The sequence below is a fragment of the Propithecus coquereli genome, unplaced genomic scaffold (genome assembly GCF_000956105.1).
Source record: "Propithecus coquereli isolate 6110/MARCELLA unplaced genomic scaffold, Pcoq_1.0 Scaffold150, whole genome shotgun sequence".
Classification (NCBI taxonomy): Eukaryota; Metazoa; Chordata; class Mammalia; order Primates; family Indriidae; genus Propithecus; species Propithecus coquereli.
Window position 1 is genome coordinate 931167 of NW_012139414.1, and position 25260 is coordinate 956426.

The window sequence follows — 25260 nt, forward strand, 5'->3', positions numbered from 1 at the left end:
TGGTCCTCCTCTATCAGGGAAGGTCGTCCTCTTCAAATGAGTGGGCAGCTTCAGGAGGGACGCATATGGAATGGTGAGGGAGGCAGGAGACCCTCACCTAGCCAGCCAGATCAGCCAAATCCACCCTGGTGATCAATGGGGTGACAGATGTCACAGACAGACCACCCTCACATCCTACAGCCACCTTTTGAAGTTTTTCTGTCAAGAGCAGCAGTGCAGGCACCTGCAGGAGGAAGCAGCCATGGGCTAAAGGATGTAGAATCTTAAGGAATGATCCAGAAGGCAAGGCAAGACTGGCGCAGGAGGGAGGGGATATCCATAAAAATCAAGTCCTTGAGCAGGCAAGAGGGGAAGGATCTAGGGAACGGGGGTCAGATCAAGGGTCATTCTTCCTTTGCACCACGAGGGAGCAGGTGCAGCAGGGTTTGAGGACTCGGCCATAAGAGAGTGAGCAACATCACTTTTCTCCCCACCTCAGGAAGTTGGCAATTTGACGTTCAAGTCCTGTCTGGGCCTCAGTTTCTCCAGAAAGCGATAGAGGAGGGAGGGTGGAAGAACGTGGAAGTAACCCAGGGCTGGGAGGCCTGACCCTGCCCACGGAAGGTGGCTCTCCTGTCCTGGCCAGTCGTTCCCCTCGAATCATGAGCTTCACCTGCGCCCTTCGCTGACCCGCGAGCGCCCCACACACACCCGCGCCACGTGTTCCCTCCAGTTCCCGGCGGTCCTGTCACGTGCTCTACCCGCCCCCACGTGCCCCATCGTGCTCTGCGCGCCCCATCACGTGCCCCCAGGCCCCGCCCACCGCGTCCGGCAGGTGCTCCGGCAGGTCTCCGGTGGGAGGGCCGTTGGCAGCGGTTGGAGCCAGGCGTTGAGCACCTTCTCGTGTCCCCAGAACGGAATGCTGCCGTCGGGAGGGGACTGCAGGGTATAAAGGGGGCTTCCGAACCTTCCCGCGCCACAGCCGCGGCGGAGCTGAGGGCTCACTCACGGGGCGGGCGGCGCAGACATGGGGGGAAGCGCCCGGAACCAGGGAGTCCCGGAAGGGGATGATGCCCTCGGCCAGGTGAGGGCCCGGGGGCGCCGCTTCGGTGTCATGCGGAGCAGGGGCTGGCTGGGGAGCAGTGGCGGCTGAATCGGGTGGGTCCGAGGCCCTGAGGTCTGCCTTTCTTTCGCTACCAGTCCCCGTACCAGCGGCTCAGTCAGAGGATGCTGGACATCTCTGGGGACCGGGGTGTGCTGAAGGATGTTATCCGAGAGGGCGCTGGAGACCTAGTGACGCCCGATGCTTCCGTGATAGGTATGGCCTGGCCCGGCGCGGGCGTATTCGGGATCCGGGTAATTGCACTTTCCTTTGGGGCGAGGGAGGCCACATTTTCAAAAAGTAGAATTTTATAGGGTTGGAAATGCTTTGTTTGAATTGGGGTTTCTAAGGGGAAAGCGAGAGACCCCTCTCCCCTTGGCGTGATGCCTCTGTTGAACGATGAACACTGAAGGCGCCTCATTGAACCCTTGAACCTCCAGGCCGGCATGCAGGCCTCCAAAATGGGGAGAGGAGATTCAGGCCTGCAGATTAGGGTGTGGCAGCTTAAGCCACAGATGCCGTTGTTTCTGCGTGGTAATTAAATACTTGATATTGTGGAGGTGTCCGTGTCTTTGATTCATTTTCCTCACTTTCTTTTCTGTCCTAGTGAAATATTCCGGATATCTGGAGCACATGGACAAGCCCTTCGATTCTAATTGCTTTAGGAAAACTCCTCGGTTGATGAAACTTGGAGAGGGTAAACGCAGATTAAGAGCTTGGGAAGCAGGATTTGCTTGGGGATGAGATGAGGCACAGAGCCTTAGGATGGGAAAACCGTCCGGAGCGCAGGTTCTTTGGATTGGTTTTTCTAAGGCTGGGTTTTGTAAAGCAGTTGTGTTCCCTCCCGCATTCCCCTTGCCACCTAGGGATTTGGGAGAGGGCCTGCCTGGCAGGCTTATCTTTGCATCCTGGCTTAACCGTTGGGCATTTTTCTTTATTCATTTATTAAGTAAACATCTATTGAATACTCATTAACTGCAATGCCTGGTGAACAGAGTGTACTCAGAGAACCAGAACGTCTCTGCCCTTTAAGGACTTCATAGTATTGTGGAGGAGTGATTGACCCGCATTCAGACAACTCACCTGGTAGAACTGGATGAGTACTGGGGAGGTGTAAGCGGTGTGGATGTGCTTAATGAAGGCAGAATTAATTCCAGCTGGGAGGTTCAAGGAAGGCTTCTTGGAAAAGAGAGCATTTGAAATGAGCCCTGAAGTTTGAATAAGATGGAAATCAAGGTAGAAGGTGGGCATGGGGCGAGGAGGAGGATACTGCAGGAAGAAGGAACTGTGTGACTGAGACACAGGATATTGCTGGGTCTGGAGAAGTTGGGTTTGAGAATGGTGGTGGTAGGAGGAAGCAAGGCTGAAAATTGAGTTAGTACCACAATGCGGGAGGCTTGGGATATCACACGGAGAGGTTTAGACTTGGAGGGGGAAGAAACTGATAGCATTAAACCAGGATACTGAGCAAGCTTTAACCACATTCTTTGTCCCTTCTTCCAGATATTACACTTTGGGGCATGGAGCTGGGCCTTCTGAGCATGCGGAGAGGAGAGCTGGCCAGGTTTCTGTTCAAACCGAACTATGCCTATGGAACCCTGGGCTGCCCTCCACTGATCCCCCCAAATGCCACTGTCCTGTTTGAGATTGAGCTGCTTAACTTCCTAGACTCTGCCGAATCAGACGAGTTTTGTGCCCTCTCGGCTGTAAGTTTCCAGCACAGATGTCAGCACATTATGGAGAGAGGGATGGGTTGTGATTTTAGAAATTTTCCTAGATCGCCTACCCTGCTAGTGATTGTATGCCCCGGGTTCCACCCCAAGGCTGCTGTGCAATGGGGGTGGGAGGGGTGTTCCGCCACTTCCTTATGGTTCTCAGGTATGCATCAATGTGGTGCTGGGCCAAGGTAAGGCCATGGGTTTCTTAGGGATCAGCAGTTTGAACTGATCTCTCAGTCATCCTTTGCCTAGTTCTCCCTGTAAGACAATGAACATTTGCTTTTCAGTGTTAAGTTTGGTTTCCAGCAAGTTAGTCATTGCTGGCTCACGATTAGGGTGACTGTATAATTGATTGTCTAACCCAGGACACTAGAGTAAGAGAGTCTGTTAACTAGTTAGGATGACCAGGACATCAGGTATAAACTGGGATAGTCGCAGGCAAACTGGGATATATGGTCATTGTTCTCATAACTTAAGTCTTGCCTTTTCTTTGTTAGCCTTTCACTTAACCCTATCCCATAGATACAGGCCTTCTAATCCCATCAGCAATCACATGCACTGTTTTTATCATGCTGTTGCACACTGCTGTATGTGGCCTTAGATGCCCATCCCGAGGTTTCATATCCACATGTGGTGTCTCCCCAGCTAAACCATCAGCACCCCAAATGAGAGATCTCCTCTTTCCACCAGGCAGAAGTTCTTGGAGATGCCTGGTCACACCTCTGCTGTACTGATTTAGAATCCCTGGGGGTGGGGCTAGGACCAGAGAGGCTCTACAAGTGATTCTGGTCTGTAGCCAGGGTAGAGTATCATGGCCATAAAGACCATCCAGGCTCTGAGCAAACCGAGACCTCCTAAATGCTTGCTGGATAAATAGTGGTTGTGAGCCCTGGTTTCTGTGCTTGGCAAGTTCCATCAGTTTCTAATTCTGTGGGAAACTGCTGCCTCAGAGAACATCTCTGGAGGACTAAAGAAGTAGAATTCTTTCTGGCTCTAGTTTGTAAAATGGGACCAGTTATAACGCCTACCTGCCGTGTCCTCTGTTGAGATTCAGAGATGACTGTGCATACGTAATGCAGGAAACAAAAGTTCATAATCTAAGAGAAATTAACAGCTGTAATAACACTTCCATTGTGGCTTTATGGCATTATATACTTGCTGGGTGTTCTTGTCTTTGGTCTTCAGGAGGAACAAGATCAATTTCCACTTCAGAAGGTCCTAAAAGTGGCTGCTACTGAACGGGAGTTTGGCAACTACCTTTTCCGCCAAAATCGTTTCTATAATGCTAAAGTGAGATATAAAAGGGTAAGAATGCTTTGAAAGTGAAGTGTAAGTTTAGATCCTGGAAACATCTTTGCTTAAGAAACATAGACTTTGTCTCTTTCCCTACTCCTCATGAGCAGCCATTAAGAAAAATCTCATTAAAATAAATCCTCATGCCGAAGGGCTGTGGCTGGGAGGAGGGACAGCTGGGATCGGGAGGCACCTAGCAACATTCTGTGTTTCCCTCTGGATGCTGGTTACATGGGTGTGTTCAGGTGGTGAAAATTTCATCGAGCTATGCACTTATTTTTTTTTCTTTTGTTTTTGATTTCTCTCACCCAGATTATTTTTTTATCTTTTATTCAGTGCTGCACTTATTTTTGTACTTATTTGTGTGTGTATGTACTTCAGTTAGAAGCTTCTTAAAATTCCCATCCCACTGCTCTAAAACAAAGTTTATTAATTTTAAATTCTCTTCCTAGTGCTTATTAGGTCCTCTAGTAGCTGATTTCTCCACCCCATTTGCCATCTTCACCTCGCATGTCTCTGACGGTGGAGGTTCATCTGACTCTCTGAGGTGATTCCGCTCTCACCAAGCTTCCGACTGTGATTTAGCTTCTTGTGTAGGTTATGCCAATGGCTGTTTTCTGTTTCCTTTGTAATTCATTCATTCAACAAATATTATGAGCACTTTCCGTGTGCCAAACTGTACTCTAAGTTCTAGATGCGAACAGGACAGAGTTTAGAGTCATGTGGCGGGGGAGGGGCATTCTGACTTTGTCTCCTTTGCATACCGAGCCTAAACTGTTCAGGATTTGCATTCAGCTGAACTTAACAGAATCCTGAAAAAGAATATCTTAAACTAGAAATTTCATTTTTCTCACATAAGAATTCTGAAGGGAGACAGTCCAAGGCTGGTATATAGCAGTTCCATGAAGCCATGGGGTATCCACATTCCTCTTTCTGTTTAGCTACCGTTAAATGTGTTCTTGTCTCCCCCCCAACACACACAAAAAGGTCATTTTATAGCATCACGTGATCATCTGGACTGGACGAAGGAAGGGAGAAGAGTCTGATGTGTGTGTTTATGTTAAGAACTTTCCAGAAGTCCCCCCAGTCCCTTCCCTTTATATCTCGTGGGGGCCGGCCCATGTTATATAAATGCCCTTAGCTGTATGCGAAGCTGGGAATGTAGTTTTTAAATTAGTACATTGCTGCTTTGAGTGAAATGGGAGTTCTGTTAGGAGAAGAAGGGGGAAATAGATATTAGGTAACAGGTTCTGCCACATTTGGCTTATGCGAATATGCTACAGAGAGAGAAAGGGGGGTGAGTGCACGCGTGTGTATGTTTTCTTGTGGAGCGTGACAAAATCAGGTTCCTAAATGTGGAAGGTACAGATTTTGGCTCATGGCTAGGATGAATCACGAATACTGTTATAAACCTTCTTGAGAATGCACCTGCTTGTTTGAAAATTTTCCCACAAAAAACACCACTTCATTCTTTCCACCCACTAGTTTTTATTTCCTAAGTGTGACCCTGAGGCATCACTTTTTAATTGTACCTGCTGATTCTCTGGTGCTGTGCCTTCACAGATGACATATTTCTGATGCTCTTTTTGACATTTTTGATTCTTGTCATGGAAGTTGAGGCTTTAGTTCTCATTGTCACTCTCCATTCTGTTTTTCCAGTATTTTTTTTTTTTTTTTTGAGACAGAGTCTCACTGTGTTGCCCAGGCTAGAGTGCCGTGGCGTACTTTTTCCAGTATTGACATAATTTTAAAAATCGGTATTCAGGCCAGGCATAGTGGCTCACACCTATAATCCCAGCACTTTGGGAGGCTGAGGTGGGAGGATTGCTTGAGGCCAGGAGTTCAAGACCAGCCTGAGCAAAATAATGAGACCCCATCTCCACAAAAAAAAAATAGAAAAATTAGCTGGACATCATGGCATGTGCCTGTAGTCCCAGCTACTTGGGAGACAGGCAGGAGGAGCCCAGGAGTTTGAGGTTGCAGTGAGCTATGATGAAGCCACTGCATTCTAGCCCGGGTGACAGAGTGAGACCCTGTCACATGCTGGAAAAAAAAAACAACTGGGAACTCTAAGTGCTTGGTGGGACAGATTTCAGTGTGGTCAGATAAAGACCCCACATGTCAGAGTGGGGTCTCAGGAGCCATTCGGTCCTCCTCCTCCTCCTCCTCCTGCTTGTGGTACATGCCCAGCCACCAGCATTCTGAGAGCTGGGCCAGGGGAACAGGACAGAGTTTCTCGCCAACTGTTATTGAGACTTTGATTTCATACCCGTTATTAGTATGCCACCTTCCTGCCCCTCTGCTCCATCCTGTCCCTGAATCAAGAGCCTCTTTGGTTCTATTTCTCTAGAAAATAGACCTCCTGATTCCTGAGGTGGTGGCCATCTGGACACAGAGGGGCAGTGGGTGGAGGGAACATTTGACCTATCCTCCCTCCTTCAGCCCCACTTAACCCCAATAGCTCTCACTCCTGGTCCCCTTAGTTTCTGGGGCTCTGAGCTGCAGACCATTCCCTTTTATTAGTATATCAACACTGCTCTGCCAAGTCAGTCATCACACTGCCTCTGCCACATCGGGTTTATTTTTAAGCCTCTTGTCCTGCGCTCTTGTTGGAGTATACCTTTCTTATTCCTTCGTGGTTAGGCGAGAGTAGAGGGTGTGGTGTTAAGTCTGCCTTGCTCAGCTGGAAGTTTTGCGTGTCTTTTCCGATTAGAAATTTCCTCAGTCTTTGGAGCAGCAGACTGACATTTATTGAGCACCACTGTGTTTCCAGCCTTTTGTTCAGCATTGTGTGGGTCACATAAGTATCAGGCAGGGTTCTTGCTTTCAAGGGATTTTAATCTAGTTAGGAAGATGTAGCTCAAACAACTAACAGATATCTGTGGTCTGAATATTTGTGTCCTCCCAAAACTCGTATGTTAAAACCCAATCACCAAGGTGATGGTATTAGGAGGAGGGGATGAGGTCATGAGGATGGCGCCCTCATGAATGGGATCAGTGCCTTTATGAAAGCGACCTAGAGAGCTGCCTTGTACCTCTACCACGTGAGGACACAGCTAGGAGGTGCCATCAGTGAACTAGAAAGTGAGTCCTCACCAGACAGTGAATCTGCCTGTGTCTTGATCTTTCATTTCCCGGCCTTTAGAACTGTGAGAAATCTCTATAGAGTTGTTGGTTGTTTATAAGCCACCCACTTGATGGTGTTTTTTTACAGCAGCCCAAATGGACTAAGGTAAGTATGAATATTATTAATACTTAGTGCTGTAGCTTTTTGGAGAAGAGGAAGATTTTCGTGGACTAGAACAACTGGTAGAGGCTTCTGAGAGGAAATGGAGTTGTAGCTGAATCTAGAAGGATGGAACAGCAATTAGGGAAACGGGAAAGAATTAACTCTGGGCAGGAAAGAAGATTGAGCAAGGGTGCGGAAGTGAGCAAAGCCTATTCAGAGTGTAGTTGGTAGATTTCTAGTTTGAAACAGACTGAAGAATAGTAGGGTCATAGAGATGGGTCATAGAGATGAGGTGGCCAGATTCAGGAAGACGTTGTGTACAGACAGATTTGGACTTGATGACGTGCATGGTGGGAAACCATTGAGGAAGAGGGAGTGGATAAAAGTAACTCGGAGAAGAAGTAGTGGTCACAAGCATGCAAGCAGCAGCACACAGGAGCTCACGAAAGCTCAAAATTTCAATAGTAAAATTTTCAGGAATTTTGTGACCTGGCTAGTATAACTTTGGGTAGTTTGAAATCAGCTCTGGTGGGAATATTTACACCACAGGAATGGGCAAATGTTACAAAGCAGGCCTCCGCTTCCCCCCAAGAACTGGTTATTAAACATTGACCTGTATACCACTGTATGTAGGACCTGAAAGGACAAACTTTATTTCAATGACTGTGTATTTCATGCCAGGCATGTTGCAGCTAAACCTGCTGAAGGGCTCTCACCTCAGTTAAAAGGGCTTTTATCAGAAAGGCAATAACAAATGCTGGCGAGGATGTGGAGAAAGGGGAACCCTCATACACTGGTGGGAATGTAAATTAGTGTAGCCACTATGGAGAACAGTGTGGAGTTTCCTTAAAAAACTGCAAATAGCCTTTTCCATGCTACCCAGAGAGGGGCCCATGCAGTGTTGTTCTGGATTCCCCTTGTAACTTAAAGGGAAACTATCACAATGTCTGGAGCCCTTGACGTCCTGCAAATGGAGGAGGATGTCCTCAAGTTCCTTGCAGCAGGAACCCATTTAAGATGGCACCAACCTTGACTTCCAAATGAAGTAATACATCTTCAGAAGGAAAAGTGATGGCATCTGCATCATAAATCGGAAGAGGACCTGGGAGAAGCTTCTGTTGGCAGCTCGTGCCATTGTTGCCATTGAAAACCCTGCTGATGTCCATGTCATATCCTCCAGGAATACCGGCCAGCGACCTGTGCTGAAGTTTGATGCTGCCTCTGGAGCCACTCCTAGTGCTGGCCACTTCACTCCTGGAACCTTGACTAACCAGATCCAGGCAGTTTTCTGGGAACCACGTCTTCTGGTGGTTCCTGACCCCAAGGCTGACCACCAGCCTCTCACAGAGGCATCTTGTGTTAACCTGCCTACCATTGCTCTGTGTAACACAGCATCTCCTCTGTGTCACGTGGACATCGCCATCCCACGCAACAACAAGGGAGCTCACTCAGTGGGTCTGATGTGATGGATGCTGGCCCAGGAAGTTCTCCACATGTGTGGCACGTGTGAACACCTGTGGGAAGTCATGCCTGATCTCTGCTTCTACAGAGATCATGAAGAGATTGCAAAGGAAGAGCAGGCCACTGCTGAGAAAGCTGTGACCAAAGAGGGATTTCAGGGTGAAAGGACTGCTACTCATCCCAAGGTCGCAGACTGGTGTGAAGGCTTGCAGGCTCTCTGCCTATTCAGCATTCCCCACTGAAGACTGATCAGCAGCTCCCACTGCTCAGGCCACTTGAGTGGGTAGGAGCAACCACCAAGTGGTCTTAAGTTTTTCCACAAACTCTTAAACAAGGTGGAAATAGGGTTGATGGAAAATAAACATGAATTTCTGGAAAAAAAAAAAACTGGAAATAGAACTACCGTATGACCCAGTAATCCCTCTGCTGGGTATATATCCAAAGGAGAGGAATTCAGTGTATTGAGAAGATATCTGCACTCCCATGTTTATTGCAGCACTATTCACAATAGCCAAGATTTGGAATCAACGTGTGTCCATCAGTGGATGACTGGATAAAGAAATAGCTGTACATATATATGATGGAATATAATATAGCCACAAAAAAATGAAATCCTGCCATTTGTAACAACATGGATGGAACTGGAGAACATTATATTAAGTGAAATAAACTAAGCACAGAAAGATAAATCTGGCATGTTCTCATACATGGGAGCTAAATATTAAAAACAATTGATGTCATGGAGACAGAGTAAAATGATGGTTACCAGAGGATAGGAAGGGCAGCAGGGAGGGGTGGATAAAGTGGGAATGGATAAAGGGTACAAAAATGTAATTAGACTTGACAATATTTGATAGCAGAAAAAAGTGACTATAATAAACAATAAGTTAGGGTGTACTTTAAAATAACTAAAAGAGTGGAACTGGAATGTTCCTAACAAAGCAATGATAAATGCCTGAGATGATGAATACACCAGTTATCCTCATTTCATTAATTCACATGGTTTGTTTCAAAACATAACACGTATCCTGTAAAGATGTACGACTGTTGGCCCAACGTGGTGGCTCACGTCTATAATCCCAGCACTTTGGGAGGCCAAAGTGTGAGGATTGCTTGAGGCCAGGAGTTCGAGACCAGCCTAAGCAAGAGTGAGACCCTATCTCTACAAAAAATAGAAAAAATGAGCTGGATGTGGTGTCTCCTGCCTGCAGTCCCAGCTACACGGGAGGCTGAGGTAGGAGGATGGCTTGAGCCCAGGAGTTGGAGGTTGCAGTGAGCTGTGATGATGCCACTGCACTCCAGCCAGGGCAACAGAGCAAGGCGGGGGTGGGGGGAAGATATACAACTATTATGTACCCATAATAATTAAAAATTAGAAAAAATTTAAAAATAAAAAGCCTTAACTTGACCACTATGTAATCTACGCAGGTAACAAAATTGTACATGTAGCCCATAAACTTGTACAAAAATTAGAAAAAATTTAAAAATAAAAAAGCATACAGTTCAATGGTTTTTAGTATATTCACAGGGTTGTGTACCCCTCACCACTGTTTAATTCCAGAATGTTTTGATCACTGAAAAATGAAACTCTGTTAGCAGTTACCATTCTCCCAACATCCCCAGCCGCTGGTAACCTCTGTTCTACATTGTTTCTATGGATTTGCCTATTTTGGACATTTCATGTAAATAGCATCATCAAATATGTGACCTTCTGTGACTGGCTTCTTTCACTTAGCATTATGTTTTGAACACTAATCTGTGTTGTAACATGTACCAAACTTCATTCTTTTTTAAGGCTGAGTAATATTCCATTGTGTGATTCTGTTGCCTTTTATTTGCCCACCATTTTGTGGACATTTCAGTTGCTTTCACTTTTTGGTTATGAATAATGCTTCTGTGTACTTTTGTGTACAAGTTGTTGGGTAGACATGTTTTCACTTCTCTTGAGCATGTACCTAGAAGTGCAATTGCTGAGTCATATGGTAACTGTTTAAATTTTTGAGGAACTGCCAAACTTTTCTACAGCAGCTGCACCATTTTACATTCCCACCAGCAGTGTACAAGTGTTCTAACTTCTCCACATCCTCCCCAACATTTATTTTACATTTTTAAAATTATAGCCATCCCAGTGGGTGTGAAGTGGTATCTCATTGTGGTGAGTTTCATTTCCCTGATGACTAATGACATTGAGCACATTTTTATGGACTTACCATTTGTACATCATCTTTGGAGAAATGTCTTTAAATCTTTTGCACATTTTAAATTGGATTATTTATCTTTGTATTGAGTTGTAAAAGTAGTTTATATATTCTGGGTACTAGACCCTTATCAAATATGATTTGAAAATATTTTCTGCCATTCTGTGGGTTGTCTTTTCACTTTCTTGGTAGTGTCCTGTGAAACACAAAAGTTCCAAATTTTGATGAAGTCCAGTTTATTCTTTGGCTTTTGTGCTTTCGGTGTTATATCAAAGAAACCATTGTCTACCAAGGTCACAAAGATTTACACCTGTGTGTTCTTCTAAGAGTCTTACAGTTTTAGCTCTTTCTTTTATATATGATCCATTTTGGATTAACTTTTATATATAGTGTAAGGTAGGGGTCCAACTTCGTTCTTTTGCATGTTGATAGCCAGGTGTCCCAGTGCCACTTGTTGAAAAGACTATTCTTTTCCCCCATTGAGTGGTCTTGGCACCCTCGTTGAAAAAAATCAGTTGACGATGAATGTATGGATTTATTTCTGGACTCTTAATCTGAACTCTCTGTTCTGTTCCATTGATCTGTATGTCTGTCCTTATGCCAGTACCACACTGGCCTAATTAGCTTTAGTAGGTTTTGAAACTGGGAAGTTTGAGTCTTCCAACTACGTTCTTTTTCAAGAGTGTTTTGGCTATTCAGAGTCCCTTGAATTTTCATATGAATTTTCTAATTGTCCACTTCTACAAGAAAAGCTACTGAAATTTTTATAGTAGTTGCACTGAATCTGTAGATAAGTTTGAGAAATATTACCACCTTAACAATATTAAGCCTTCCCATCCATGAACATGAGATGTCTTTCCATTTATTTGGATCTTCTTTAATTTCTTTTAATAATATTTTGCAGTTTTCAGTGTACAAATCTTACAAGTTTAGTGCTACTCATTTTATTCTTTTTGATCCTATTGTAAATGGAGTTTGCTTTATTTCATTTTTGGATTGTTCATTGCTAGAGTATAGAAATACAGCTGACTTTTTATATTGATCTTGTGTCCTGCAACCTTGCTGAACTCATTTTTAGCTCCTTTTTGCGTGTGGATCCTTCAGGATTTACATATACCATCATTACTCTTCTTGACCATCTGCCTTCCCTCTCCGCAGGCCTTGCTGCTTCTCCACCGCCGAGCAGCACCCCTTGACGAGCAGCACCTGGTGGAGGCCGCCAAGCTTCTCATCCTCCTGAACCTGTCCTTTGCATACCTGAAGCTAGACCGGCCGATAAAGGCCCTGCGCTATGGAGAGCAGGCTTTGCTCATTGACCAAAAAAATGCCAAGGCCCTCTTCAGATGTGGACAGGTGAGTTGGAGGGCAGGGACTTGGGAACAAGCGTCCTAGAAAAGATAGCAGCAGTGCTCAGCTCCGGTACTGCAAACATGCCGTCTTTCCTAAGTATGTTTTTAAAACTGTGCCCTTTATGACAGGCTTGTCTTCTCATGACCGAGTATCAGAAAGCCCGAGATTTCTTAGTCCGAGCCCAGAAGGAGCAGCCCTTCAATCACGACATCAATAATGAGCTGAAGAAACTGGCCAGGTGAGACTTCTGTCTGCAGGAATGTGAACAGAGGAGATGTGATGCGGCTGCAGTTCTGGTCCATCTACCTGGGTAAAGGACTGTCTGGGAACGTTGCCCGGAACGTGTTATGAGGCAGCCCCTGCTGGAGCTGGTTTTCTGAATGCTCAGTACACTGAAACAGCAGTTCCCAGTGAGGAGGTCAGACAGACTGCCAAACTACAGATGTCTGGATCATTTTCCACCTCTCTCTTCCTCCTACCCTGTAAATAAGCACCCCCGGAGAGGTGGTCCAGTGCAATTTTTAAAAAGGGTCATAAGTACTGCTCTGTTGCCCAGGTTGGAGTGCAGTGGCACGATTATAGCTCACTGCAGCCTCAAATTCCTAGGCTCAAACAATCTTCCCACTTCAGCCTCCCAAGTAGCTGGTACTATAGGTACGAACCACCATGCCTGGCTCATTTTAAAATTTTTTTGTAGAGACAGAGTCTCACTGTGTTGCCTGGTCTTAAACTGTTGGCTAGTCTTGAACTTGTGACTTCAAGCAATCCTCTCACCTTGGCCTCCCAAAGTGCTAGGATTAGAGGTATGATCCAACACGCCTGGCATATTTCTTCTGCGTAGATGAGATTTTCTATTCCTCTTAACATTAAATACACAATCCAGATTTCTAATTAAAGCTTTCTTGGCATTAAGAGTCTTGATGTGTGTGTCTTAAATTTGGAACCAATGGTTACATGTCAGCCCTTTTAGGACTTCCCAGCAATTTCCTTTCTGGTATTTAGAAGTGTCCTGTCAAGTTAGATGCAGAAATTTGGGGATCTGACCATTGTTTAGCAAGAATATCTCAAGGTAGGCTAGATAGAGAATGCCGAGTGTGAGTGGCCACTTGGCAAGATGCAGCCTTGGAGCCTCACCGAGAGGCTCCCATGCATCAGGGCTGCCGTCTGCTCACAGGTGGGCTTTATGTCCAAGGGCTTCCTGAACAGTTCCCGGGAGCTTTCCCATCTCCTCCACCTTCCCTGCATCACTTCCACCCTTTCCTGATTCACCTTAAGGCCTGCTGAATTTTCAGTGTCTCTTGATGGGAGTGGAGAATTCCAACCACCAGATGTCACCTCCTACAAACACAGACCTTCTCTAACTAATGTATATTCTCTCAACAGCTATTACAGGGACTATGTGGATAAAGAGAAAGAAATGTGTCACCGAATGTTTGCTCCTTGTGGAGATGGCTCTACAGTAGGAGAAACTTAAAGGTAATTGAAGGGCTGGGTGGCAGAGAGGCTTCAGGGTTTTGTCTGGTGTAAACAAGTATGTTGTTCTTCTTGGCTCCCCCAGTGAACAGTGGCTGTCTACTAGCTTAGGGTGGATTGGGGGGCGGGAGCGGTTTGGAAAGCTCCTTGTTGCAGCTAATGTCACAATTATAGTGCAGAATGCTGACACTGTGGACCTTTTCATACAGAAGATCACTATTGGACAGTTCTCCCAGACCTGGAGGTTAAATTTATAGGTTTGGGGGGGCCTTGATCTTTAAAATTTTCTAAAAATATATTCTTCATTTTTATGTTGAACTCTCCTTGAGGTAGCTTGGAACTTGGAACATGAAACTGGCGAGTATGGTCATTAGTGTGATGATTTAGCTGGGCTTTGAAGTGTCAGGCTTTTCTTAATCTGTTTTTTCCTGAGAACTTGGGAGCCTTCAACTTCACTTTACCTCTAACACATCATTAAAGAAGACAAAATCCAGGTGTCAAGGGGTAGGGATGGGCTGTGGCTCTTAAGTTCTGTTTGCTGTTAGAGTTAGAGATTTGACGATGCTGAAACCAACGGGAAGCAGAATCTAGCATCCTACCCAGTACATGCCTTGTGATTTAGCAGGCACAGGGCAAGGTTTCCCCATGAGCACATGAGATAACCCTCCAGTCTGGTCTATTTAAGAAAATTAATGGAAACAAAATCACCTGCCTTGAACACCTGCTTAGCTGGGCAGATAACTCCACTCTCTTGAGGGAAGTTAAACAAGGAATAACAAGAAAACAGCTGCTGAACGGGCTCATGGTGATAAATCTCTCCTTTGTTGTTACCTCCATCTCTCTACAAAAGAGGCTTGAGAGGAGGCCGTGAAAAGGCCTATTCATCCCAGACATTCTCACAAATGGTCTATAAACTGCTGCTGCCTGCCCTGTCAGATGCAGCCAGTCAGCATCAGAAGTAAATGTTGCCTTCATCACTGACACCCTTTGACCCTGGCTTTCAGGTCTTTTGGGGGACTTTGGAGTCATATTTGCAGGTCTTCTGAACTGAGACATGAGCCAGAAGACTTCTCTCGTTTGGCTACTGTTAATGTGTGGTAGAAATGGAGGACTATTGGCTGGACATTTTGGACTGTAATCTGACAGGTCCTGCCATTAACGAAAATCCAGTTCTCCCAGGGTCCGTCCTAAAACCAGGCTTGGGAACCCATCTGGGCCACAGTTTCCTTTTCTTCATCTTTACCTCCTATCCGTTTTGGTCTGTAAGACTTTGGAGACTAATTTTTATTTTATTTTTAATTTTTTATTAATATTTCAGTAGACTTAGAGGGTATGTATAAGTGGTTTTTTTTTACATAGATGAATTATATAATATTGAAGTCAGGGCTTTTAGTGTACCCATCACTAGATAGTGTACACTGTACCTGATGGGTAGATTTTTATCCTTTACCCCCCTATCCTCCCCCACTTCTTAGTTTCCAATGTCCTTTATGTCTCTTTGTGCCTGTGTGTACCCTTCATTTAGCCCCCACTTAAAAGTGAGAGCAGGCCGGGCGCGGTGGCTCACGCCTGTAATCCTAGCTCTCTGGGAGGCCAAGGCGGGCGGATTGTTTGAGCTCAGGAGTTCGAAACCAGCCTGAGCAAGAGTGAGACCCCGTCTCTACTAAAAATAGAAAGAAATTAATTGGACAACTAAAACTATATAGAAAAAAAGCCGGGCATGGTGGCGCATGCCTGTAGTCCCAGCTACTCAGGAGGCTGAGACAGAAGGATTGCTTAAGCCCAGGAGTTTGAGATTGCTGTGAGCTAGGCTGATGCCAGGGCACTCTAGCCCGGGCAAAAGAGTGAGACTCTGTCTCAAAAAAAAAAAAAAAAAGTGAGAGCATGCGGGTGGTATCTGGTTTTCCATTCCTGAGATACTTAGGATAATGGTCTCCAGTTCCATCCAAGTTGCTGCAGAAGATATTATTTCATTCCTTTATGTGGCTGAGTAATACTCCATGGTGTATATACACACACACGCATACCACATTATCCACTCATCGGTTGATGGGCATTTAGATTGAGTCCATATCTTTGCAATTGTGAATTGTGCTGCAATAAACATTCAGGTGCAGGTGTCTTTTTTAATAAAATGACTTCTTTGGGCAGATACCCAGTAGTGGGATTCCTGGAACAAATGGTAGGGCTACTTTTAGTTATTTGAGGAATCTCTATATTATTTTCCATAGAGTTTGTAATATTTTACATTCCCACCAACAGTGTATAAGCATTCCCTTTTCACCCCATCCACACCAGCATCTGTCGTTTTATGACTTTTTAATAATGGCCATTATGACGGGTAAGGTGGTATCTCATTATGGTTTTAATTTGCATTTCTCTGATTAGTAATGTTAAGCATTTTTTCATATGTTTGGCCATTTGTCTTCTTTTGAAAAAAAATCTGTTCATGTCTTTCACCCACTTTTTGATGGGGTTATTTGTTTTTTCTTGTTTGAGTTCTTTGTAGATTCTGGATATTAGCCCTTTGTCAGATGTATAGTTTGCAAATATTTTCTCCCATTCTGTAGGTTATCTATTTACTCTGTTGATTATTTCCTTCACTGTTCAGAAACTTTTTTGTTTAATTAAGTCCCTTTTTTTGTTGTTGCTACATTTGCTTTTGGGTTCTTGGTCATAATTCTTTGCCTAGGCCAATGTCCAGAAACATTTTTCCTATTTATTTATTTATTTGGTTTTAGGTCTTAAGTTTAAGTCTTTTATCCATCTTGAGTTAATTTTCATATATGGCGAGAGATAGGGATCCAGTTTCATTCTTCTGCATGTGGCTAATCCAGTTTTCCTGGCACCATTTATTGACTAAGATGTCCTTTCACCCACTGTATGTTTTTATCTGCTTTGTCGAAAATCAGTTGGTTGTAGATATATGGCTTTATTTCTGGGTTCTCTGTTTTATTTCATTGATCTATATGTCAACTTTTATACCAGTACCATGCTGTAGTTGGTTACAATAACCTTATAGTATAATTTGAAGTCAGGTGATGTGATGTGGAGGCTGATTTTTAGATAGTGTCCCACGTATTTCTAACTTGTGAATGTTTGTCTTATCATCAATGGTGACTATATTTGGGTCTAAAATGGCCACAATTGTCATATTCCCACTGCCACTAAGATTGTAATATATTTTAGCTTTTGCGTCTTTGTTCTCCCTGTTCCTCTTTTTTTTCTATTGTGCTTGTGGCCTAGTTAGTATTAAAATAAGCCAAAAACTTGGTCATCTTGACAATCTAGTTTTAACTAGGACCACTTCAGCTTTTGTTCTTCTTAGATGTTAGATATTACTGACTTGTAGGATTACTTATGGTAGAATGAGTTTTCTCTCAATTCTCTAAGCCTCTGGTTATGGTAGATTGAATTTTTTGAGATCAGAGACCACGTATTTTTCATCTTTGTATTTTCTAGCATCTGGAACCATGCTTGGCACATGAGCGGTGCTCAGTAAATGTTAGTTGGATCAAATGTAAAGCAGCCACAGCAGTAGACCAACCTCTTGTAAAACGTCTTCTGGGCCGGCTCTCGTATTGGCTGTCAGGACTCTTGTTACTGCCAGTGACAGAAGCCCATCTTTAGCGTCAGCCAAAAAAGATTTACAGAAGGAATCCTGGGAGTAGCTCACAAAATTAAAGCAAGAGTTTGGGCAACACTTGGGCAGGTAGAGACCAGGTGGTTCTGAGGGCCTCGGGAACTCAGTTTCCCTCTGCTTCATTCTCTCCCACAGGGAGTGCCCAGGTGTCCATCTTCACAGCCTTCTCTCTGATGAAGAGAGAGCTCTTCTTCACCCCACACCTCTCTCTTCTTCCTGTCCCAACCATAACTCAATTTGAAAAATCCTGGGCAGGACCCTGGCCTGGTCTGGGGTATATAGAGCCCTGTGAGTATCTCCTATTCCAAGCACCACATGATAGGAATTGGGATAAGAATAATTGTCTGAGAGAAGGTGGCTGCTGTTTCCCAAAACCCAGGGGGTGGAGACGATAACCAGCAAGATGCCCATCGTGGGCACTCAGACACTGTGGTGTCCCTGTTCTTTTGAGTGGGACTTGTTGTCCTGCTCTGATGGAGCAGGGGACCACTTGCCAGTTCTGTGAATCAGGAGTCTGTTGCAGCTCCTGGTGCTGGGAGGTTGAACAGTGGAAGGAACAGGTATGTCCATGGCTCTGCACAGAGTCTCACTCCATTAGGATTTCCAAAGGGCCAAAACATACACTTCTGCATAGGAGCGTTGTTTGGATAATCTAAAAAGTCAAGATTAGAAGTCAATGCTTTGACTCACATACATCAGGAGACCTAGAGGTTTATTGCAAACCCCAAGTTCATATTTGATAAGCTGTTTTGAAACTGCTTTTCCTGTAGTTTGCAAAGCAGTGGAGTCAGTATTCCTATATTTGTTTATACTGCATTGAAAGTTTCATAAGTCGGCCAGGCGCGGTGGCTCACGCCTGTTATCCTGGCACTCTGGGAGGCAGAGCCGGGAGGATCACTTCAGTTCAGGAGTTCAAGACCAGCCTGAGCAAGAGTGAAATCCTGCCTCTACTAAAAATAGAAAAAAATTAGCCGGGCATGATGACTCACACCTGTAGTCCCAGCTACTTGGGAGGCTGAAGTTAGGAGGATTGCTCGATCCCAGGAGTTTGAGGTTGCTGTGAGCTAGGCTGATGCCATGGCACTCTAGCCTGGGTGACAAGAGACTCTCTCTCTCAAAAAAAAAAAAAAAACAAAAACTTTCATAGATGGACATTTTTTTAACTGTCCCCATGGTAACACTTTATTCACCAGAGCTCCATCCACAATAGTCGTGATTTACCAGGGGCCCCAAAGAGCTTTTAGAACACATGCTGTCATAATTGGAAAACACTTGGAGTGTGGCATTTAACATTTTCCTTCGTTCTGTTTCTGTTGCCTTTCATCTTCATCCTCAGAGTTTGCATTATGTTTTTCCTTCCCAACATGCTTCTATCTGGGACCCTTGTGATAGTTTTATTGTGTCTGGAAAAGAGATGTAAAGGGAGCTCTTGTAGCTGTTTTCAACCATATAAGTGGTTAACCGGTGACATACAACCGGTGACATTCTGTGGTTTCCAAAGATCAGGACCAGCAAGCAGACACAATAGGAAGACAGAATTTGGCCTAATATGAGGGTTTACTAATTAAATATCCTACCATAAGTGACACTAAGTTCTCCCACATGGGGAGCACACAATGAAAACGTGGCACATTTGACTGCTTTTGGAGAATGGCCTTGGGGTGAGTGCCCACTCCTGAACTTCTCCTCTACGTTCCAGGGGAGTGGGTCATCTTGACAGCTGGTGCAGTCCCTGTCAGGGTTATCTGAGCAGAGCTGGAGGGCCCCCGAGAGGTGGGTGACGTGTGAGATGAGATGGCCTTTCTGGTCCTGTTTTAGTCAGGCCCTTGCAGACTGTCAAGGCAGAGGGTAGCAGCTGCCGTCCTCAAAGCACTTCTAGTAGAGATGAAATACGAAGTCTTGTACTTAGCATTTAAAAAAAAAATCACACAAGCAAAGGAAGTAGGTTCAAGGGAAGACCAAGATTTTATTGCCTGCTGGTTTAGAACATACGAAATGCGAGGACTGTGCCACGCCGCCATTGAGAGCCTTCCTTCATCGCTGACTCCTTGCACCGTCCCTGTGGGGGCTGGCTGTGAGCACTCTGTAGACGCTGCGTGCCGTGTGGAGAGAAGTCCGGTTCGACTCTGCCGTTGCGAGGAGAGCTGAGATTGTCTGCGGGGGCTGGAGGGACAGGACACAGAGGCATTTGAAGTGGCAGGTGTCTGAGCGGTGATGACAGAGGAGTGGAAAGGAGGCAGGAAGGGAGGACGCTGTCTGTCAAAAGGATTCTAGTGACATACCAGAACTTCCCTAAAGGAGAATGACTGTAATGCCATAGGGTCTGAAAATGTCCTGTGGTACCAAAGCCATGTATTCTGGAGAAGAGAAGCTTTAAGTGATGTGTTAGCCTTTTGCTGATGGAAAGAGGTGGCTGGGGTGGGGACCGGAATTAGGAGTCCAGGGACAATCCCTGTGGGCCAAGAGTGACCTGGGAAAGCTGCCCGAGGAACTGGCAGCACTTGAGAGAGTCTCGTGTTACTTGGCAGGCCTGGCTGGACTGGGGGCAAAGGGCAAGGTGACCCATCCACACCGTCAGCTTACCTAGGCATGGCTTTTATTCTTTTGCTCTTGGTTTGTCATATTTTATTTTACTTCTAGATTGTTTTGATAGCATTGGTCACTATTTATTACTTTTTTTCTTAGCTTATTTTTATTAATTTTGTTCAAAATGTTTATTAATCATATTTTAAATGCCCGGGATTCTTTTATGTGTTTTACGTGGATTAGTGTTTTTAATATAAGATCTTTATAATGTAGATATTATCTCCATTTTACAGATGATGAGTTAGGTGTGAAGGAGCTAAGTAGCTTGCCGGGCTGTGTAGCTCGTAAGCAGTAGAGCTGGCCAGTCCAGCCTGGCAGTCTGGCCCAGAGCCCCGAGTTACAATGACAGTTAATACAGAGGGGAACCATTGCAACTTTTACCTGTTTCTTCCAGGTATTCTTCAATACGGCTAAATGTTATGTTTATGTTGTCATTTCTTGATTTGTCAGTTTGGACATATACCTGTTGACGTCTTGCTTTGATAAGATATAAAACCATCTCTTTCATCCCTTATAGTTCTATTCCTACTTTTAGACCCTCTGTAGATTATTATAATGAAAATAATACATACTCATACTATTCTAAAGACAGTATTTCCTGTGCTCTACTTTGTATGATGATAATATTATTAACTGAAAAACTAATGCTTTTTATTTTTTTTTTTTTAGCTTTTGTTTTTCCTGGAATTTCTTTCTTTGTTTTTTTGTTTTTTTTTTTTTTTTGAGACAGAGTCTCACTCTGTTGCCTGGGCTAGAGTGCCGTGGCATCAGCCTAGCTCACAGCAACCTCAGACTCCTGGGCTCAAGTGATCCTCCTGCCTCAGCCTCCCAGGTGGCTGGGACTACAGGCATGCGTCACTGTGCCCAGCTAATTTTTTTCTATTTTTAGTCATTTGGCTAATTTCTTTCTATTTATAATAGAGATGGGGTCTTGCTCTTGCTCAGGCTGGTCTCGAACTCCTGAGCTCAAGCAATCCTCCCGCCTTGGCCTCCCAGAGTGCTAGGATTACAGGCGTGAGCCACCGTGCCTGGCCTTGTTTTTCCTGGAATTTCTAATTACCTTTTTTTCATGAAACTGTTTGCTTTTTATCTTATCCGTATCTTTAAAAAAAAAAAAAAAAAAAACTCCATGGTACCATATAATCTCTGTGTGCCCTTTCTTCTCAGGGACCTCGCTCTTGGAAATCTCCGTATTTGTGTAGCAGTCTGTACGGATTGTTCTGTCGGCTGATGCACAGCTGCCGTTCTGGGACTTCTTTCATCTCCTGGGTTCAATCCACTACTTCCTGGATCCCTTTTCTTACTTTACTTCCTTGTTCTGATATTTTTGAGCAACTTACGAAAATTGCAGGTATAGGAGATACATTACCTGAATCTCTGTATGTCCAAGAATTGATTTTATTAGGCCTCACACTTGATTAAAAATACATAGCTGATACATAGCCAGGCATGACGGCCTGTGCCTGCAGTCCCAGCACCTCGGGAGGCTGAGGCAGAAGGATCGCTGGAAGCCTGGGCAGCAGATCCATTCATTGCGTGTGTGTACATACATACATACAGAAAACATAGCTGGTTTAGATCTTTAGAGTGAAAAGAACCTTCCCCCCACTTAGTCCTTAGGTTAAAACCTCCCCCATTAGGACCTACCCCTCCATTGGAATCTATCCCCTCATTCTTCCCCACTCAGAACTTACCCCCTTCAGACTCTTCCTGCTAAGATCTTTTCACCTCCCGTGCTCAGACCTCTTCCCTGCTTCACACCCTGCCCTGCCCCTCAAGACTTGCTCCCGAACCCCAGGCCTTCCTCCATGCCCCCCTCTGCACCTCCCATCAAAGGACACATCTCCCCCCACCCACCCCCCACAGTGCTCTTTTCCCCTGTTAGGATGGCTCACCCGTGACTCCAGGTGCAGATTCCAAGTAAAAATTTGAGGACAAACTGTTTCCTTGGTGGTCATTTCTGAGAAATCTGCTTTTTCTTTCTGTAAGGAAATCTTTTAATCTCTCTTTATTCTTTTTTTTTTTTTTTTTTTGCCTGGGCTAGAGTGAATGCCGTGGCGTCGGCCTAGCTCACAGCAACCTCAAACTCCTGGGCTCAAGCGATCCTCCTGCCTCAGCCTCCCTTCCCAAGTAGCTGGGACTACAGGCATGCACCACCATGCCCAGCTAATTTTTCTATATATTTTTAGTTGTCCAATTAATTTCTTTCTATTTTTAGTAGAGACGGGGTCTCGCTCTTGCTCAGGCTGGTTTCGAACTCCTGAGCTCAAACAGTCCGCCCGCCTCGGCCTCCCAGAGAGCTAGGATTACAGGCGTGAGCCACCGCGCCCGGCCTCTCTTTATTCTTGATTCATCTAAAATTCCACAATAACATGTCCAGTTACCCCCTGATGTTCAAGTCCTATAGGTAAGGCGTCTTACTTCTAGAAGTTCAAGCTCTTAAGAGCTAAGAAATGCCTCTGCAGTATTTTTTTAATCACATCTTCCTCTTCTTGTCCCCTGTTGTCTCGTTCTGGGACATCTATTGGCTGGATGTTTGACCTCCTGCAGGGATCCTCTATTCTCTATGTCTCCTAAAAATTTTCTCTCTTTTCTCCCGGGAAATGTACTTTATCTTCCAAGTCTTCCATTTTCATTTCAGTAATCAAAATTTTGGTTTATCTTTTTTTTGAGACAGAGTCTTGCTCTGTCACCTGGGCTAGAGTGCTGTGGCATCATCCTAGCTCACAGCAACCTCAGACTCCTGGGCTCAAGCGATCTTCCTGCCTCAGCCTCCTGAGTAGCTGGTATGACAGGCACACTGCACAACGCCTGGCTAGTTTTTTCTATCTTTAGTAGAGACAGGGTCTCACTCTTGCTCAGGCTGGTCTCAAACTCCTGACTTCAAGCAGTCCTCCCACCTTGGCCTCCCAGAGTGCCAGGATTACCATTGTGAGCCACTGCACTGGGCCAGTAATTAAAATTTTGAATCTAAGAGCTCTTGTCAGATTTTCCTTTTTCATAATATCCCACTTTCCCCCTTTGTATTATGAAAAATCTCAAATTTACATAACTAAAGATAATAGTTTCAGTGATTACTCCATGTACTCAGCATCCAGCTTTAACAATTATCCATATAAAGCCAGTGTTTTCATCTTTGATCCCACCCATTTCTTCCCTATACAGGGGAAAAAACCCTATTTCCTTCTGTACTCTCATTCACAACACTAAGTATTTCCAGAACATTTCACTTTTGACACCAGATAGTGAGGGGTTTCTCCCCACACCAGCCAATTCTCCAGCACCAGCTGAGTGTCCTACAGTTCAGTTCAATTCTGACTCTGTCTACTTGGACTTAGCACAGGCATCACAGGTGAAGGCTCAGTCCAACAGGACTGCCCCCACTTCAGACTCAGCTAAGAGTCCAGGTTGTTACTTGTGCTTCTTACCAACTGGCTATGAATCAGAGGTTCCTGAAACTCCCTCCTTGGGTTCAGTCATTTACTGGAACGGCTCACAGGACTCAGAAACACCTACTTACATTTATCAGTTTATTACAAAGAATACCGGTGAACAGCCAGATGAAGAGGCACATAGGGCAGGGGATGTGGGAAGGGGGCAGAGCTCCCGTGCCCTCTCTGGACATGCCACCCTCCTGACACCTCCAGGTGTTCAGCAACCCAGAAGCTCTCTGAACCTGGATTGATTAAATTACTGGCCACTGGTGATTAATTCAACCTTCAGCCGCACCCCAGCTCTAATCCCATGATGATATGTTTCTCTGGCACCCAGCCCCTATCCTGAGGCTATCCAGGAATCCCCTGCCACCAGTCCTGTCAATAGCATACAAAAAACACATCACTTTGGAGATTCCAGGGGTTTTTTGGAACTGTGTGCAGGAAACACGTAGAGATTGAATATATATTTCTTACTATGTCATAGTCCATCCCTGGTCTCCGGCCACAGATCCCTTAACCACAAAATAATGTACAACTCAAAAGACACTGGCATATTTCTGGAATCCCTTATAGTCATTAATAGTGAGTCCATCATCATACTGTGTAAAAATGTCTCTGGGAGCGAGGCTCTCCGGCTTGCCGGGTTCCAGAAGCAGGAGTGGGCTCGGCAACAGAGCTTCCTCCTTTTGAGTGTATGGTATGATTGAGCTCAGAGACGTTATCATCTTTTGCTTTAGCCTATTTCAAGGTGTTACTGTGAGTTCCCTCATCACATAACCCGTTCATTCATTCTTTTACCCTCAGCTACTGTTCTATCCTTTCTCTTCATTTGTACCCAAATAGTTCCATCTCTGGAAGGGACGTTAAGTTCTGCCACTGTGCTGAACAGGTTGCAGATAGAAATAGAAGTCTAGCGAGTACCTCCCCAAGTCCACTGCCATTATATAGGGGAAGGTTACATTAGTGCAGAACTAGTGGGCTGTTTTTACCACCAGGCAACACAGCTGCATTCGCGGTTAGCCCCAGTTTTGCCCCAGGTGGGATGGAGGCACAGCCCACCCCCATCAGGCCCTTAGGAACTCTGATATGAGGTTTCTTAGGTACTGTCCCTACTTCCAGCACTTGCAGTTGCAGCCCTGGTTGTATGACCTCTGCATCAGTCAGGGAAAAGAAGAAATAAGTTGAGGTCATGTGGGAAAGAAAGAAAAAAGTTTTAGTCTATACCAGTGTCCTCCTGCCTAGGTGAGTGTCGCATAGTCACACCAGCACCCCTACCCCTCTCCCCACATCCACCAGAAAAACAGAGGACTGTCTAGTGGGGACACTCCTCTAGTCCCACTCATGTGAAATGAGTGCATACTTGTGAAGGTGAGGCAGCCAGCCCTTCATGCTTTGGTCTCCCCACCATTTTAGACAATGTTTTAATTGTCCATTCTAATTCTCTATCAAGCTGTTACCCTGCCCATTGTTGGACATTGTAGGCTAAAAAGTGTTTCTCTCGGTCTGGAGAAGTGACAGTTGTCTGAATTGGTGCAGTATCTTTTGTTCTGGTTCTTTGATAACACCTGAGCATTTGCATCTTCCCCCTGGTAAGCAAAGCCCAGTCCAGAATCAGCGTCTACTCCTGTCAAGACCCATTGGTAGCCCCCGACGGCTACCAGCATTAGTCTGACTTGCCAGCTACATTCAGGGCGTTCCCAACAGGGAATCTGTCGATAGCCATCGGGAGTCTGTCTTTGTTACTGGCAGACGGAACGGTTCTTATTGGCATTACGTGCCTGAGAGGGTGCG

At 45.0% G+C, this 25260-nt stretch overlaps 1 protein-coding gene across 2 annotated transcripts; it reads left to right on the top strand.

The window, feature by feature from the left end:
- The first annotated feature begins 1006 nt into the window (after window positions 1–1006).
- Window positions 1007–13804, top strand: FKBP6 (FK506 binding protein 6, 36kDa). 2 transcript variants are annotated; one of them, XM_012640262.1, is made up of 8 exons: window positions 1007–1063; window positions 1180–1297; window positions 1689–1778; window positions 2585–2787; window positions 3985–4104; window positions 12139–12333; window positions 12459–12568; window positions 13714–13804. In XM_012640262.1, exons 1-8 carry the CDS (start codon window positions 1007–1009, stop codon window positions 13802–13804), a joined length of 984 nt encoding a protein of 327 aa, XP_012495716.1. The 2 variants fall into 2 exon arrangements, with proteins under 2 accessions (XP_012495716.1, XP_012495717.1); XM_012640263.1 differs by lacking the exon at window positions 1689–1778.
- Window positions 13805–25260: the final 11456 nt, after the last annotated feature.

Bases quoted from the DNA above. Each gene is read 5' to 3' on its own strand.
- FKBP6 (XM_012640262.1), top strand. From the start codon at position 1,007: ATGGGGGGAAGCGCCCGGAACCAGGGAGTCCCGGAAGGGGATGATGCC. The intron at 1,064-1,179 runs GTGAGGGCCCGG...TTTCGCTACCAG, and splicing joins GGGATGATGCCCTCGGCCAG to TCCCCGTACCAGCGGCTCAG. The intron at 12,334-12,458 runs GTGAGTTGGAGG...CCTTTATGACAG, and splicing joins CCCTCTTCAGATGTGGACAG to GCTTGTCTTCTCATGACCGA.